This window comes from Mustela lutreola, chromosome 5 (assembly GCF_030435805.1).
Source record: "Mustela lutreola isolate mMusLut2 chromosome 5, mMusLut2.pri, whole genome shotgun sequence".
NCBI classification, from domain to species: domain Eukaryota; kingdom Metazoa; phylum Chordata; class Mammalia; order Carnivora; family Mustelidae; genus Mustela; species Mustela lutreola.
The window spans coordinates 144,617,682-144,636,146 of NC_081294.1; the positions used below are offsets into that span (position 1 = coordinate 144,617,682).

Genomic DNA, 18,465 nt, shown 5'->3' on the forward strand with positions numbered 1-18,465 from the left:
GCTAAGGGAATGGAGCCGAAGCAGATGTCACTTCAACACACATGTCCCCATTCCTGACGGGACACCGTATTTCTTTCCAAAGGTCACCTTTCAAGTCTTTTCTGCAAACACATGAAACTCTTTTGGATCCCAATGCAAAACGTGGAACCAGCATCCTTAAGATTTGGTTTCTATCACAGTTGAGACACCCTAAAAGGTGAATTGGTTTGATGGCTAGAAGGGCCATAAGCACTAACCCAGGAGCTAAAAATAGGTTCTAATGACCAACAAGTCCTCCAGGATGAATGTATTCTGCTCCTAAAAGAACACCAGTTGCTGAATCTCCCACATTCCGGCCAATCTCCAAGATCCAAAACAAATGACCTCTAACATTTAAAGAACATCTTCATCCAATATTGTCACATAATGCATAATGGATGCCTGGGTCTGGTCCGAACATGTAGACTTGGCTCTACACTATTAATGTCAGTATGTATTTTGTAAACCCAAATAACCTCATTACTCAACTAGCTACAGAAAGCAATACTGCATTATATGTCTACACCTTGCTATATAAACGCCAATTCCAACTGTGTTCCTATAATGGAAAAGACTACAAATACATGAAAAGAAACTCAGTTTCCATGAGGGGGAAAAACTGCCAAATCGTTCAATACCAACCAGCTTAAACCTATCATCTTAAGGAAAATGGAACATATTTTTACTCAGCAGCACTGTGTCATTACTACACAAAAATCAATCTGTCTCCATCAAAAGCTACTGTTCTTAAAGCTACTTTACAGCCCTTGGATACAATCGAACAACAAACAGATTCTTACTTGGACTAAAGTTAAAAGAAATTGCATATTTACGATCCGCGGGCCACATTCTAAGATGCTCACTTTATTTAGAGACAAATGCAAATGCTGGAGCCATAAGCTGAGAGCAGATACTTGTGCAGGATCACTAGGGATTTCCCTCCATTTTCTTCCTGCAGACCACAGAGCACAGCAGCAAAGCTAACACTCTGAGTTCCAACCACCATTTCCTTGAGCATGGTTTCCAAGTCTGTACTGGCTGACGTCTCTCCCACATTCCAGGCCCACCGTTCCTACCGCCTAGTCCAGATCTCAGTCGGCTATGGGTAAGCACGAGCACCGGGCTTATCCCCTGCTCCCTAAATGGTCTCCTCGCCCATGTTTCACACATCTGGCAATGGAGTCACAACTCCAGCCCCAAAGGCTCTTCCTTTCATTTCATCTGCAATGCAACAAACCTTGTTTCTTCAACCTCTATATTCAAACTTCCCTGCACACCTGCCTCTAAGCGTTATTCCCACAGACAAAAAAAAGAAAAAGCCTATCTTTTCATATCTGTAATCTGCAACCTAACAGAGAACTTAGCACATAGTAAACATAAACGCTCAATTATTACTTGAATGATCCAATCCTCCCATTCTGTGAAAGCCGGCAGCACCTTTTCCATGTCTCTTATCTATTCTGTTCAGAATTATTTATACATATGAATAGGTTTGAATTCCTTATTTGGATTCCTTCAGGCCAGATGTGTTTTAGAATTCAGAATTTTTCAGATTTCAGGAAGGAAATATGGTGTATAAAACGTGTTTTACATAGTATGGAAAAGCTCCGATGATGTAACACTCTATAAACAAATACAGGATTTCTGTACTCAATTCCTTCCCTGGGTGAGAGATAAGACAGTTGTTTACACCACTGAAGTTCCAGCCAGGCTTTGCTATCAGTGAGTTGGGGAAAAAAAAAATAGAAACAAAAACCACCTTTTCATGTTTAGACTTTTTGGTTTCTGGAGCTGCTGAAGGAAGCAGATATATTTAAATTTTAAGGAGCAGGCTACATAAAGCCTCTGATTCTTTACCTTCTTTATGCCTTCTGGTCATCCTTCATTTCCTTTGAATTTTAACTGCTGCTCAGAACAGAATGGGATCCAGACAGTTTATCAGAACAACTTTTCGCTGGCTTTAGAAATTAATAGTAATAAATATTTACAAGCTACACTGTATACTTATAAAAGGTTTTAGTGGTATCACACTGTTCCTGAATGTTTCACTCATATTAAATAGACAATATCTACACAACACATTATTGTTTTAAGAGAGGGAAAGGCACTAATTTCAGCCCTTTTTCTAAAAAGAAAAAGCTTTCCATCTAAGGCTACACATTCTACATGGCTTTTAGCACTTATACAAAATACATGCAAAGAGGTTACGGTGTTGTAGACTATACTAGAATATAGCAATAAAAAAATTAATCTGCAGGGCGCCTGGGTGGCTCAGTGGGTTAAGCCGCTGCCTTCGGCTCAGGTCATGATCTCAGGGTCCTGGGATCGAGTCCCACATCGGGCTCTCTGCTCAGCAGGGAGCCTGCTTCCGCCTCTCTCTCTGCCTGCCTCTCTGCCTACTTGTGATCTCTCTCTGTCAAATACATAAATAAAATCCTTAAAAAAAAAAATTAATCTGTAGCTCTTTCTCAGGCTGAAACCCAAGGTCAAATAGGAGGAGACATATTATTATAAATGATCATAACACAGTAAGATAACCGTAACAAGCAACAAACTGTTCAAAGGAAATTCGGGGATTTATTTCTCTAGCTGATGTCCATCTGCACCTTTGCAACCTAATCAAAAAATCCCTAGTAAAGTAAAAAGCCAAAGGATAACCTTTATTCTTTTTCTTTTTTTTTAAGATTTTATCTATTAATTCGACAGAGAGAGAGCACAAGCAGGGGGAGAGGCAGAGGGAGAAGCTGAGCAAGCAGCCCAACACCGGACTGGATCCCAGGACCCTGAGATCATGACCCGAGCAGAAAGCAGATGGTTAACCAGCTGAGACACCCAGGCGCCCAGGATAACCTTTATTCAAAAGGGTAAAATACCTGAAGACATAGCATCTTTGAAAACGGTGTTCAAACACAGCAAGGCTTTCAATTACATCTTAGAGTAATAAAAAAAAAGACATAACAAGATCATTTGTCCTTGATATTATTATATTGTTACATGTTATAATATTATTATTTTATATATTATTATGTAGTAATTATATATTATACATCATATAATAATATAATTTTAATAATGAAATAAGGAAAATATGCTTCTATCTTAATTTCTATCTATGTAAAGAAGCACTATGTGTGGACCATAATGTTTTATACTTGGTAAACGAAACATTGTCTCCAGAGGTAGAATAAGGAGGTGCAGTGACCATTCCAAGATATGGCTCCCTCCCCCTAAGTTCTCACCAAGACCCTGCTTCTGGCTTCTTCTTAGGCAGACCCAGGGCCTGCACCTCTCTGCTATGTGTTCGTAGCCTGCAAGAAAGGAAAGGACAGGCTCTCCAGCCTGTCTCCAGTCATCTCTGCCCAATGAGGCAGAGGCCACACTGGCCTTCACCCTCCTGCTCCTGCGTAACCAGGCACGACAGGCCTCAGGGGGCCCAAACCTCTAAGGCACAGCTAGGACTCCTCCTCCACAGCCCAAACTAACCCTGACCCAGCATGGACACCACAACTCACCTAATTCTCCCTAGACCAACACTAATTTGGTTGTAAAAGACACTCCTTGGGGCACCTAGATGGTGCAGTCGTTTAAGCGCAGAACTCTTGGCTTTGGCTCAGGTCATGATCTCAGAATCATTGGACCTAGCCCCATGTGGGGCTCCATGCTCAGCAGGGAGTCTGCTTGGGACTCTCTGTCACCCTCTGCCCCTCCCTGCCATTCTAAAATAAATAAATTAATTAAAAAGGAAAAAAAAAAAGACTCTCCTTACTCTCCCCGCCCTCAAACCACATGCTGCTCCATAGATTTGGCGGTGGTGGTGTGTGGATGGCATGGTGGGGGACAGAAGGCAAAACGGGCACAGTCCAAGATCTGTGGTTAAAACGCATCTCCTAGGCCACTAAGCCAAAAGTCCTTGATTCTGAGATTCGCACAGTCACCTGTGCAACTTCAGGGACACCCAAGCCCAGCCAAAGTGAGCTGAGGAGCTTCAGCCTAGTCTCTGCAACCAGTTCTGGCCCAGCAAGACATGAATCAAGCTGAGACAACTAAGAGCAATTTAAAATACAAAATATTTAGGGGCTCCTGGGTGGCTTAGTCGGTTGAGTACCCGACTCTTGATTTCAGCTAAGGTCATGATCTCAGGGTTCTGGGATCAAGCCCCACCTCTGGCTCCTCACCTGGCAGGAATCTGCTTGAGGATTTCTCTCTCTTCCCCCTTCCCCGGCTTGCACACGTGTGCTTTCTATCTCTCTCAAATAAACAAATAAATCCATAAAATACAAAATATTTGGTACTGAAGTGTTAAACAAAATATTTCTAAAACTGTTCATGAAAAAAAAATGCTATCTATTCCCTAAATCAAAGCACTCAATCATCAATTTCATGTCATTAAGCAACAAGATGAAAAGATGCCAACACGGAGTTGTTCTCTAAGATGCCATAAGCCCAGAAGCCTGGACAGCTGCTACTGCTGCCATCAGTGACACAAAGCCTGGGAGAAAACAACAGCCCAAACTGAAAACAGTTATAACACCAGTGAGAACCAAGTAACTGACAGGCAGACGACCAAAGGGAACAGTGAACCCTTTCAGAGAAAGCTTTCAGATCCCACGTGACCATGAGCTTCAATAACCAAGATGGTACAGAAGAGATGTAAGCCAAGCCAAAGCCACCAGACATGTCAATAATAAGTAGTTATTAACAGGATATTGATGTTCCCATTTCTCCAGTGGAAATGTGAAGAAAAACCCTTCTAAGTTAACTGAAGGTCACTTGTAAAGGGAAACACATTTTCTAACTCTGCCTCCAAGGAAAGTGTCACCGAGATAAGGGGGAAAATCTGAGTTAGCTACCAACACTAAACTGGAGATCACTCTCTTTGCCATGAGGGAATCACATGAACGCTGTGTCAATCCCTACAGGGCTCTCTGGTCGCCAACTGTGATAGACACACGGTTCCAGCACCTTCTCACTCTTAGAGATGTCATTCCTCTCCTCAACCAATAGCTTCAAAAAGCCTGTGCTTTATATTTGTCCCTCAACTTCTACGTTCATCCCTAGGGAAAAAGTTGACTTCCATCGTGGAAAGACAGAAAGATAGTTTAAAAAAAAGAAGAAGAAAGAAAGGCACATGATAACACTTGCACACAGCGCTAGTCTATGAAATTCCTGAGAAAAAAAATTAGACGCTTTGAGATTGGGGGATTAAATTCCTATTAATGTTTCTGCCTTACCACCCCCACCATATTTTGAGTTAACTTCCTAGAAGCATAGTGTCTCCAGAAGAACAAACATCAGGATGTGAGTAGTGGGTAGTGGAATTAGATCATTATTTTCTTCTTCATACTTTTAACTATCCAATTTCAGGTCATCAACACACAGTGCTTAACAGAAACCACAATTGTCAATTAGAAAGAAGGTGGTTAACATTGATCCAGAATCAGTTTAACAAAACCTCAAAATGTTTTTCTAGGAATATGTAACAAACAGAAGACTATTTCAAAAAGTTTCAGTCGATTGAAAGATGTATTTTAATTTTCTGCTCTAAGTGAGCATTTATAGTAATCATTAGTTGTAGTGGGGAGTAAAACACATGAATTTCCAAGGCACTTGAAAAGGCAGTCTTAAATAGCAATCTGGTAATCAAGGTGATAATGAAAATTATTAATATTTTGGGATAAAGAAAACAATTTTGAGAGCGTCAAAGTACAATGACTTAAAACTATGTCGTCTGACCTTGCTTTCTGTGAAAGGGACGTTTAAAAATTAAAGATGCACAGAGCTACCTACCATGAACGTTTCTAAGTACAAATTTCAGGTATTACGATAAAATCTTTAAAAGAGGTATTCTCATTTTAATGGATTCTTTTACATCCCTGAAATACACCGTCTTCTGAGTACCCTGAAACCTGGTATTTCACATGAAGGCAGGGTTGACCCACCTTCAAAGAGACAGGCTTTCTGATAAGAAGGATACCCTCTCTCTGTTTCCTAAGAGCAACCTCAGAACAGTGTAAAGTCAGGGACAGGACTTACTCCACTTGGCTGCCGTGTGTCCACCTTTAGTGATATGCCACTCGAATACGGCATTGACCTTCTTCGCCACCTCATGCCCGATATCCTTAAGGCGGCGACCTATCTCCTCAAAGACCAGAGTACTCTGGAGCTCCTCGCCCTAGCAAAAAGAAAAAATTTAACTTGAAAAGTTTTGTAAAAATGACTCAAGGGGAAAAAATGATTACAAAATGTGTATGTGCCATAAAGTGATTTTTTTAAAAATCTGCATTAAAATAAGGCAAACTCATTTTTTTCACACCAGGCTCCTTTCACTCTTCCCTTTATTGATGTCATCCACGACCTCAGTCTTAGTGAGAGGATTTTACTTTCATCAGCATTCAGAAATAATATTTTAAAAGTACCCTAGGAGCTAGACAACCTGTGTCCTAACTAACTTGAGAAGGAAGATACTAAACAAATCAATCAACCTCTGTGATCTCATTTCTTTCTTTGTAAAATGGGATTAAGTGCAGCCTGCAACTCCTTGTAGATCTAACACTTAAGTTTTTGATCTTAGATTCTTCTTAAAAGGGATCTTAATATTCAGGCTTTAGGTGATGGTGTAGCTTACAACAGAAAATTAAAAATCATGTGTCTGAGAACCTCAATATTACAAGGTTACTATTCTGAAGATCAAGAATATAAACATTTAGGGGCGCCTGGGTGGCTCAGTGGGTTGGGCCACTGCCTTCGGCTCAGGTCATGATCTCAGGGTCCTGGGATCGAGTCCCACATCGGGCTCTCTGCTCGGCAGGGAGCCTGCTTCCCTCTCTCTCTCTCTCTCTCTCTCTGCCTGCCTCTCCATCTACTTGTGATTTCTCTCTGTCAAATAAATAAATAAAATCTTTAAAAAAAAAAAAAAAAAAAAGAATATAAACATTTGTATTAAAAGCCTCTGTTAAGAAAGAATAACAGAAATGTTTTAATAAATAATACAAGCTATTGCTTTTATATTTGCATACACAGATTTACACAAATCTTTAAACCAAGCAAAGGTACAGGGATATTTAACTTTTCCTCTATTTTTCTCCAGAATATTTTTAGTTTAAGATTCCTCATTAAACGACCGGGACGCCTGGGTGGCTCAGTCAGTCAAGCATCTGCCTTCAGCTCAGATCATGATCCCAGGGTCCTGGGATAGAGTCCCACTTTGGGATCCCTGCTCAGTGGCGAGCTTGCTTCTTCCTCTGCCCCTAACCCTGCTTGTGCACACTCTTTCTCTCTCTGACAAATAAATAAAATCTTTAAAAATTAAAAAAAAGATTTCTCATTAAACGACGGTTTCAGTTACTCTAAAACTAGAAAAATCAATTATATTCTCTTGAGAGGCACTTCAGTACCTTCCTTAAAAAAAGCTAAAGAGGGGCACCTGGGTGGCTCAGTGGGTTAAAGCCTCTGCCTTCAGCTCAGGTCATGACCCGGGGTCCTGGGATCAAGCCCCACATTGGGCTCTCTGCTCAGCAGGGAGCCTGCTTCCTCCTCTCTCTCTGCCTGCCTCTCTGCCTACTTGTGATCTCTGTCAGTCAAATAAATAAATAAATAAAATTTAAAAAAAATAAGTTAAAGAAATTCCTAAACTGTCAAATATTCCTTTTACTTGAAGCAATTTCAGATCAACGTCCTTCAAGAATTAAAAATCTTTCAAAGCTCTTGTCAAAAGCAGCCTGAACATTCTAAAAGTAATCTTAGAGACCGGGTTGGCTCAGTTGTTAAGCATGTGCCTTTGGCTCAGGCCATGCTCCCAGGGTCCTGGGATCGAGCCCTGCAGCCGGCTCCCTGCTCAGCGGGAAGCCTGCTTCTCCCTCTACCACTCCCCCTGCTTGCATTCCCTCTCTTGCTGTCTCTCTCTCTGTCAAATAAATAAAATCTTTAAAAATAAATAAAATAAAATAAAATAAAAGTAATCTTAACTGAAACTCATCAATCAGGAAATGACTTGGCTACCAGTTTCTACAACCCACCTCAGAGGGTGTCTTCGCTAAAGTATCAGATTTTGGCAAAAGATCCACATACGCATTTGAAATGACGATGTCTCCAGTTTCTTGAACCTTAAAAGAGATGTAAGAGGGAAAAAAACCAATTCACTCTGATGATTCCAACGAAAACACAGTATCGTTGCAAAACAGTATACAGTCATTTAAAAGAAAACAGCAATCTTTCATCATCATCATCATAAAATAAGAATCCAAATTAAATCATGTTTATAAATTAAATGTCAAGATGAACAAACACGAAGGCTTGCTGTTTTAATACAACTGTTATTAACCCTAACTGTCGAATCCACTGGCACCCTTTTAAAAAATACCTATGACCAGGTCCCATCTCCCAAATTCTAATTTAAATGGCCTGGGGCAAATCCTTGGCATTGGTATTTGGGGAAATTACTTTTTAAACCTAAGTGTGTCTCATGGGGAGCTAGGGCGAGGAGTGTTGAATTCTAGTAAGTAGTACAATGCATGGCAGAGTACCCACATGACACAGTGATGCTCGAAGTGCATTTGTTCTATTCAGAGAGAATAAAGTCCGCCGGAACGGACCACAGTAATCCTTTTTAAGCAATAACTCTAGCTCTTCTTTCAAGTAGAAAGGGCACACAGCATAAACTAAATGCTTAAATAGACTTTCATCAAAACACTCATGAAAGGAACTCAAATTCGAATCCCTCATCCTTCATCTAAAATTATTCCAACGGCTACTCTTTCATAAAATTACGGTGTTGCTACCAATGGGCAAGACTGGGTCTAAAAATTAAGGAAGCATTTATAAAAACGGATTTTTAACAACTGAGATCATTCTCCCTTGACCACTTGCCATCGTACTTCAGAAGAAAGATCTTTCAAACAATTTGTTCATTTTATCTCTAATTATATACAGTGCAAAGCATGGAAAGAGCCAATGTATAAACAAAATACACTTTAGTAAATTCCTTTCCTGTAACCAAGCCAAGCATGTCATTGTGGAACATTAGTTTAAAAATGTTTCTTAAAATACAGCATGAAGGAAGGAGGAAGGAAGGAAAGAAGGATTCCTACATAAAACAGGAAAGAACACCTCTGATCACTGGGAGGGAAAGGTGAATACAGAGAAAAAATAGAAAGATATGCTTCGAATTTATCAAAATGGCAAGAAGGAATTCTATTTAGATATTGAATTCTCAGCCCTTTAGTCTGTATCCATGGAGATTATTTCTATGCTGTTCATTCCTGCAACTGAGGAAAATAAAAACCTGTAATGTGGTCATGGACCTTACCACTTATAGATTTCATTACCTTACTCAAAAAATAAAGCTTACTCAAAATAATTAGAAAATAGGAAGGCTCCAGAAGAGGTGGCACAAACATTAACCACAAGAGGATTTCAGAGAAAGGCCACTTGTGAATCTGTGGGGGCAGGAAAAGGGGAGTGAGCCATAAGAGGCTGCCTCTGAGGGCAAGGGAGAGCTTGAAAAGAAGCCGAGAAGACAGGAGGCCCCGGGAAATGAAGGGTATACACAAATTCAGCAGGAATGGGACACTGCAAGCCGCAGGAAATCATGAGGAGCAAGGCAGCCACAGAGAGCTGAGTTCTGCAAAAAGAAACTGCGATACAGTAAGAAGAACAAGGGTCTGAGAGTGGGGCTTTGAGCCAGGAAGACCTGGGTGTCTCCCAGTTTGGCCACTTTCTGTGTGATCGTGAGCAAGTATTTAGATTTTCTTTTAGTGAATGGAGAGTTCTTGGGCATATCAGAAATAATGGTATAGCCTACTCAGAGTATTTAATAGCTATTATTATTATTCATGGCGGTGTCTATACTGCTCAACACACATCATCTGATTTTTAACAAGTACAGAATGATGGGCCAAAAACGTTCCAGTCTGGTCAACCATGTTAAAAACAATTATCTTTAAAAAGCTTACCAAAAAAGGGGGAATTGCCTGTCCTTTAGTATTTTACTGGAACACCGCTAATAGCCTCATCCAAACACCACCTAGCTCTTTATAGGGAGGCATACTTATTTTTTGTCTTGTCACCTGCTCTTAATTAGGCCCAACCTCTGTGACAAAAGGTGTTAATTTCTGAATTTTGTTGTGATCGAGATGCACATGATTTCTGTCCAGGAGAAAACCTAACCATTAAGGGTATGGTTTTACTTTTTCTGTAGGACATTAATTAGTCATGCCTCTAACTCAGCAAGATTATTTGAGAGCAGCTCCTGTTGGACCAGGCAAACACTGCTGCTCTAATTCTCTTGTAAACCAGCTTTATCATCTTGCCAGTTCCCTCATTAAGCAATTAAACAGAGTTCTGTCGTATTTTCATTCTACATCCGTGTGAGAGTCATGCCTTTAATATTCTGAAGATTATATTTTGACAACAGTTTGATTGACTGGCTGAGCCAAAAAGACAGCATTGGTTGGGTTTTCCAAATAGCTGTGCCACTCCTACCTTCAGGTACCATCGTTGTAAGAAAGTAAAACAAAATAGAAAAGAAGGTACATAGGCATCTTATTTTCAATTAAAAGTTACCACTGATTAAAAAAAAACCTTCTAGGTTTTTCATCATACCCACAGCACTCGTGGAAAGAATGCTAGAGCACAGACCAAGGTTCCGGGGGGTGGGGAAACTAGTAACAAAACAAGAAACCTCTAACGGCATGACTCATACCTTGGTTTGGAAATGGATTCTGTTTCCTTCCTTCCACATCTCAGTTTGTAGAGTCTGTCCTGGATACACTGGTTTTGCAAAACGAACCTTAAAAAGAAATGAGTTCGGGGGTTACACGAGTTTCAGAATGAAACCTTCCTGTTTGTGGGGAAAGAAATTCAGATGGACGTTAGAGAACATAGAAGGAAGAAAAGAGAGGTTTAAATACATTTCAGTTCATAAAGGAACACAAATAGAAGTATAATTAAAATTAGACAATGAATACAGTTTGTATTAAGCTAGTTTATTTTCCAAAATAAAGAGTCCATAAATAGTCTTTAATCTTAACGAAGAAACAGAAGCATCATCATGAGGAGAGTGATACAGGTACCCCCAGAACAAGGTAAAGATGGGGTCCACAGTGGTACCCCGTGAGCCTGGGGAGTGAGATCTGGGGGGCGTGCAGGACAAATGAACACTTCTATCTCCTCACTTTCTATACCACTGTATTTGTTCTGTGAACAATGGACTGCATAATCATACAGGTAGTTAAAACAAAATGAAAATCATGAAAATAACCAGTGTTCTTACAGGTAGCATATCAGAAAATGCATTTTCACTGCTGCATGGAGCACAAATCGATAAAAGCTTCTGGAGCTCCCTGTCTTAAACTTTGTTTTCAGTGTCTGCCTTTTGGTGTACACCTCTGCAAAGGTACTGTGTGCAGAGCTAGGGGGGTTTTGGTAATTTATAAAGGATGAAAATGTGCAAATCAGTAAGCAGCCATCAAGCTGACATAGGTGTACGTTTATGAGAGTTCTAACACAGTCACTTAACATTCTTCATTAAGTTAGGGCAAATTACACAACAGTGAAAAAAAACTTTATAAGATAAATCTCAAGTTTCTATTAATGCATATAGGCTGACATGTGTATGCTGCTGAGATTACAATTGCATACGGTATCCCTCACAGTGCAAGCGTGAGAGATATTTGCAGTTACAATAGGAACACGTGCTGACGGCCAAGTCAGTGAAATAAAAGAAACGTATATAGTTTCAGTACACTACCTATATTAAGTAAAGTCACTAAAACTCCTTTTCTTTTCTAAAAATAAAGAATGAACTCAAGTTCAAATTACACAATAATAATTTAAAAATTACACAATAATACAGATATACCTTAATTGCCTTGAATCTCGACACATCATTATCTGCGAACTGCTTTAAAACATGCCTGGCAGAAAATCCAAATGTACATAATCCATGTAATATGGGCTTGTCAAAACCTAAATAAAAGAGAATTCGGTTAGACAGAGGCACATTTCCTGTTTAAAAGCCAAGGATAGTTAATTCAGGATTTCAAACAGCACTCACATGAATTATACTATCTATTTTAAGCAAGGTGGAAAAGAGTTTGTAAAAAATACTTCCGGAGTGAAACTATGAAATAAACAAACTGAGAAGAAACAAGAAAAGACCGCATGTTGGAGAGGTGGGAACAAAAAGAACTGTTCTGGTTAGCTGGGGCTGTAACCTTGAACTCCTGCACACTGGTTTCAGTACCAGACGATCCTTCCTCACCTCTCAGTCCCTTGCTCTCTCCTCCAACGTCCTTGCCTGTCTGGGTAACTCAGACACGTACCCACATGATCCCACTGAAACCCTGAGCTCACTTCCATCCTCCACCATCCGAATTATGAACTCCAAGCATACCCTCCTCTGAACACTACATCCTGCCCTTCCCGATGTTGGGCATAAATGTGTTAGGAGAGGCCTATTTTTAAGATATTACTCAAACTAGCTCTCCTAAGTAGCAATGTATCTCAGATGATGGAGCTAGTGGGTTCTCATGGGTATGTACCATGAGCAACTCACCTGCGAAACCAGCGAAGTTAGGATCAATGTGTAAGGGATTCCAGTCGCCGCTGAGGCGGTACAAAGCAGCCTGTGGAGAAGAAATTATAAAAGTAACAAGCTATTCTCAATAACTAGTTTCTAAGAACATATTAAAAGAAAAACAGGATATATGGTCGGTTATTATATAAGAAACGTATTCTAATTGAAGCTCTGATTTTAAAAAAATAACATTTCTAACACAGAAAGAGGAGCTATAAATCAAATACATTTTGAAACACCTGCCACTGAAACCAGCCGGGGAGGAGGGAACCTGCCAGATAATGGGAAGGGGAGCAATGAACTACATCCGGAAGTCACGGAAACGACTCTGTCAATCTACTCTCATTAAAACACTAGGAAGATAAGGTACATATTTACAGCCTCTTCTAACCAAGCAAAATTTAGGCCAACTTTCTTAATGGGGTACTTTGAACTGAAGCCTGTAAACCAATACTAGACACATAAATACCAAAGACGACCACCGAGGGACGCCTGGGTGGCTCAGTGGGTTAAAGCCTCTGCCTTAGGCTCAGGTTGTGATCCCAGAGTCCTGGGATCGAGCCCCGCATCAGGCTCTCTGCTAGGCGGGGAGCCTGCTTCCTCCTCGCTCAATCTCAATATCAATCTCTCTCTCTCTGCCTGCTTCTCTGCCTACCTGCGAACTCTTTCTGTCAAATAAATAGATAAAATCTTTAAAAAAAAAAAAAAAAAAGATGACCGCCGACTTTCACCATCCTGGTACCCCAAATCCCAAGCACGAGCTCAGCCTTTAAGAAAACAGATGAAAAGGTTGCCAGGGAGATGAAATTTCTGCTTAGTCCAGATTTTCCTGTCACTTCTTCACTTTGATGAGGTAGGATGAGCAGAAAGATAGGGAAAAAGGTGCCATAGCTCCCAGCATTTAACTTGTTTATTGTTCAAGCCAGAGAGTACTTTTCAGTACTGATGGGGAGAGACTCGACAAACAGCCAACAGTAAGTATTCCAAGTATCTCTATGGGATCTGTCTCAGTATGCCTGCCCTTTCCCATCAGTTGCTACCTCAGACTTTTCAAGTCTACTGAAATGCTGCACAAAGACTCATCATGCCAGCATATATGACTTTCTTAATTACCAGATTCTTATTATTTTTAATTATTGATTATTCTTTTTTAATACATTTCATTTCTAGAAAACATTTTCCATAATGTACAGGAAAATGCCATTTCTTTTTAAATATGCTTTGTACAGTTTTAATAAGTTCTTTCGCTTCTCCATCACTCCATGTCATAGTTCTATAAATGATTCATTTTCTCAATGGCTCAACATTGTTCCCTTTATATGACCTTCTAAAACTAACTAAATACAAATCAACAATTATCGTAGTGTAAGATATCATATAGTATAGTTGCAAGATTCTGTGTAATATGTTAACGGATTAAGTGATCATTTTTAAAAAGCATTTGGCAAACAACAAAACATTACGCAAATACGCAGGACTGTGTTGCATAGAAATGAAAACAAAGATTTATTTCAGAGCCTGAAGAGCAAGCTGTCCAACATGATGGACCACGGGCTTTGACACCGCACAGACCTGGGTTCAGATCCGGCTCTGTCATTAATGGGCACATTTCCTTAAACACCCTGAGCCTCAATTTCCTCATTTAAAAAATTGAGAGGCAATACACCTCTTACAAAGCATTATCATTGATAAATATTTATACCTCAACAAATGTGAGCTATTATTATTATTTTAAAAGGCATTAACAACAGTATGTGGGCTGAAAGAAAGCCAGGCTCAAAGTAGGTGAATAAATGCTTTATTCGTTGTCTTACCGAGGACTCCACCCTTTCTGAAAGAAGCAGTCTTTCAGATTGCTCTGAAGAACTGTCCCAAAGCTTGTCAGCTACAGGGGATCATATATACAAAAGGAAAAGGAACACGTGCTTGCCAGCATTTCTCTGAACACTTGCATGTCACAAGGTATAATTTGTTACAAATGTAAAAATTAAGGTTTTCTGATTTCTAAGCAGATACGAGAAAGATGACTGTGGTCATCTTAATACATGATGTTTCTATATATCTGAATGGGTAAAAATACTGCTTGCATGTCTCAGTTTAACTGGTTTTCTAGTTCCTCCTTTTTATTTCTCCTTTATTTCTCCTTGAGGTTACCTGAGATGGTCACAGGAGGCTGACATCAGTCACCTACGGCAGTGTTTGTGTACAAGGATATGACAACCAAGTTTTAAGATTAGTACCAGTATTCTTACCCCACAGATATCCTTCCTATAAACGAATAACAACTAATTCTCCTAAAGAAATCCTATTAAAGGAATATGAAAATTTTCATATTATTTCAATGATAGTACTGCTTTCTATAGATGGCAGAGAAAGCAAAGATAGAACAGAGCCATCATGAGACCATGACTAAAGTCAAGGGACTGGATGTTCTACTAAATTCAATCATAAATGCCAAATAACCATTTTCCAAATAATAAGGAACATTGTCAAGGCTTACATTCTGAATTTTTGGACACTCATATTTCAACTTTCAGAAGGAAAGCTGAAATCTTGTTTTATGTTTCATCTCTGTCTAGATACAAAAATCACTAAAACTCACAAACACACACATACACACGCAACTAAGAGAAACAGCTATAAACAGCCTTACTTGTATATTATATGTGAGTGGGAGGATCCTCAACATACCAGTAAATTCATTCTTAATTTTATTTTTAAAAATTGTATCATGAAGCTAAACTAAATGCTAAATCAAAAGGCTCAGAAATGTGTACTTGTCAAATCCACACACACTCCAAAAGAGCATACAGATCACCGCGAAGAACAAATAAAACTGCACAGATCCCAAGACTACGGACAGTGTAACCGAAGACAGAGAACACTGTGAACTTCAAATTGCTGTAAACAGAAAAATAAGCACCAATTTCCAGCAGAGCTACCCTCTGAGCATCCTCTCAAGGCTACTAGAGAGAGCAGTGGGGGAAACCAGGGGAGCACAGAAGCAGTATGGAAGAGAGGAGAGGAAAAGAAAGAAAAATCATTTCTAGAAAGTCCCCCTTGAGGAAAAAAAAAGGTACTGAGGAGAATCCTGAAAGATGAGAGCACTGACTACAAAGAAAAGAATTAGAAGTGCATTGGCCTCCAAATGGCAGTCCAGAAAGGCAACATTTCTGGGGGAGAAGAGGATAAAACAAAGAAGTCCCCTTTCAAGACTGGATAATGTAGGGGAAAAGCAGCAAGACAGGAAATTTAAGATAAAGAGAACTAGAAAAATTTTATTAGTAAAACAGCTCCTGACACTGTCCCATTCCAAAAAGCCATCTCTCAAAGAAAACACACTCTGCCACATTGACAGAAGCAGGAGATCCTGAATTCCTTAACGAGATCATCTCATAAACTATCACAAACTACCAGTCTTACCATAAATTGCAAAGAGGGAAGCAGCGTCCATCTGTAGGAAGCTACTATATGACTAAAAGAGGAAGTAAGAACCAAAACATTACAATAAATGAAATCTCCCCAAACAAAACAACTACTAAACAGAATAAAACTCTAACACAACATTCAAGCATTTGGGGATATGAAACAAACACCATGAATCTAAAACTCAAAAGCCAAGAATATCAAATGGACAAAAAACATGAAGGAATGAAATAAGACAGAATTAAACTCAGGAAAGAAAGGGAAGGGGGGAATTCCATCAGTAATGAAGACTAAATTATAAGATGTGTACAGGCTCCTGGGTGGCTCGGTCAGTTAAAAATCTGACTTTTTGATTTTGGCTCAGGTCATGACGTCAGGGAGCCCGCATGGGCCTCCACCCTCAGTGGGGAGTCTGCTTGAGATTCTCTCTCTCCCCCTCTGACTCTGCCCCCGCCCCGCCTCAAGTAAATACAATATTTTAAAAAATTATAAGATGCTTCAAGGAAAACATATTCAAATCAAAATTTAATAAGGGGCATAAAAGAAAGGGAGGGAAAGAACCAAGAGAATAGAAATGAGACCAAGAGAGAAGTAAGAAAGGCAGAGACAAGTGGCTAAAAGAAGACAGAATAAGATCCAACACACATAAAATTAAAGTAATTAAAGAAGAAAAACAAAATAATGAATGAGAACTACTATTTAAAATTATGATCCTAGAGAACTTGCTGAAAAGAAAAGAAGATGTAAATATACCTATTCAAAAGACCTACCAGCGGCATGGGGAAATTGACCAGGAATAGGCAACAATGAGACACAGCACAGTTAAACTATTTAGGCTTTAAAGATAAAGAAAAATAGCAGCACCTGGGTAGTTCCATCAGCTGAGCATCCAATTCTTGATTTTAGGTCATGATCTCGGGATCATGAGATGGAGCACTACATCGGACTATGCACTGAGCATGGAGCTTGCTTGGGATTCCCTCTCCCTCCACCCTCCCCCAGTGCCTGCACACTCACTAGCTCTCTCAAAAAAAAAAAAAAAAAAAAAAGAAAGAAAAGAAAAGAAAAATATCCTAAGGGCTTCAAGGATAAAGACCAAGTAAGTTAGAGAAAGATAATTAGCCTGGCATCAAAATTGTCAAAAGCCACATATGAGAGCAAAGTAACAATGGAACACCATTTCTGAGAAACTCAAGACTTCATATCCTTAAGACCTCATATCCAACCAAGTTGTTCTTCAAGAATCTAAGGTATAGAAAAACAGTTTTAAATACACAGGAGCCAAAGGAACACAATACATGTGAGCCCTTCTTGGGGAACCTTCCACAGCAGGAGCTTTATCCACATGGAGGTGACAGGGCAACACTTAGCAAAAGGAATGATATACTCATTTGCAAATCTAAGACTAAAACAAAGATGGGGACAACAGCAGAAGAAGAATATATACCTGTTAAATGTTCTGAAAGGGTAAAATTAATGCAGCTCAAAAAATGGGGAAAAGGGAGAAGAGAAACAATAAAATAAAAGAGGCTCTTTAACTGTAATACAGGAAACAGGCAGAAAACAAAAGACAACGATAAAAACTGGAAAACCATAGAGTAATAAGCAAGAAAATGAGGCACAAAGGGTATATAAAAAGGTGTGTACCAAAGAGAAAGTTTATGACTTCCACTTGTGGCCATGACAAAATATCCCTTCTATTGTCAAAAACTAGGAAAAAAGGGGACGCCTGGGTGGCTCAGTTGGTTAAGCAGCTGCCTTCGGCTCAGGTCATGATCCCAGCGTCCTGGGATTGAGTCCCACATCGGCTCCTTGCTTGGCAGGGAGCCTGCTTCTCCCTCTGCCTGCGCTCGCTCTCACTCTCTCTCTCATTCTGACAAATAAATAAATAAAATCTTAAAAAAAAAAAAAACACTAAGAAAAAGAAAAATTTTATGTGGGGGAGGGATGCATTGTTCTTCGACGTCTTGATAGATTGTCTTGTGTCTTGATAGAAGAGACAGCTCTTTGCTGGACAACACTTTCCAGACTGCAGGGCAAAGAAGGAGAGCCAAGCAGAGCAAAACAATCTCAACAAGTTAAAGAGAAAAAGATCAGAGCTCTGGGAGACTGTGCAGCTGGAATGTGACTGCAAGGGAGAGAGGAAAGCTACACAGAAGAGAGTGCCAGAAATCTGAAGAGAGGTTGGTTCCCTTGAGGACCATAGAGAAAGGCCCTGGAAGATGAGCCATCACATGAAGCAAGAGCCCTTGTGGGGTTTAGAGGCACTCCAGGCAGAAGTCAGCATGAAGACCTAAACTTATGTAAGACCTTCAACCTCCTGGCCCGGCCACCATAGAACAGCTACATGAGTGAAGGAAGAAGGAATACCCAGGCAACACACAGGATCATTAAAAAAAAAAAAAAAAAAAAAAAAAAGGTGCTACTTATAATACACCTGGTAATTT

At 39.7% G+C, this 18,465-nt stretch overlaps 1 protein-coding gene across 1 annotated transcript in view; it reads right to left on the minus strand.

Annotated features, from left to right (window-relative positions):
* HSD17B4 (hydroxysteroid 17-beta dehydrogenase 4) overlaps nt 1–18,465 on the minus strand; it is a 90,342-nt gene that overhangs the window by 14,166 nt on the left and 57,711 nt on the right. The window contains exons 18-22 of the mRNA XM_059175792.1: nt 12,572–12,641; nt 11,876–11,982; nt 10,718–10,804; nt 8,034–8,120; nt 6,052–6,190 (exon numbers count right to left, since the gene is read on the minus strand). Coding sequence (XP_059031775.1) covers nt 6,052–6,190; nt 8,034–8,120; nt 10,718–10,804; nt 11,876–11,982; nt 12,572–12,641 — 490 coding nt within the window. The remainder of the gene's footprint in view (nt 1–6,051; nt 6,191–8,033; nt 8,121–10,717; nt 10,805–11,875; nt 11,983–12,571; nt 12,642–18,465) is intronic.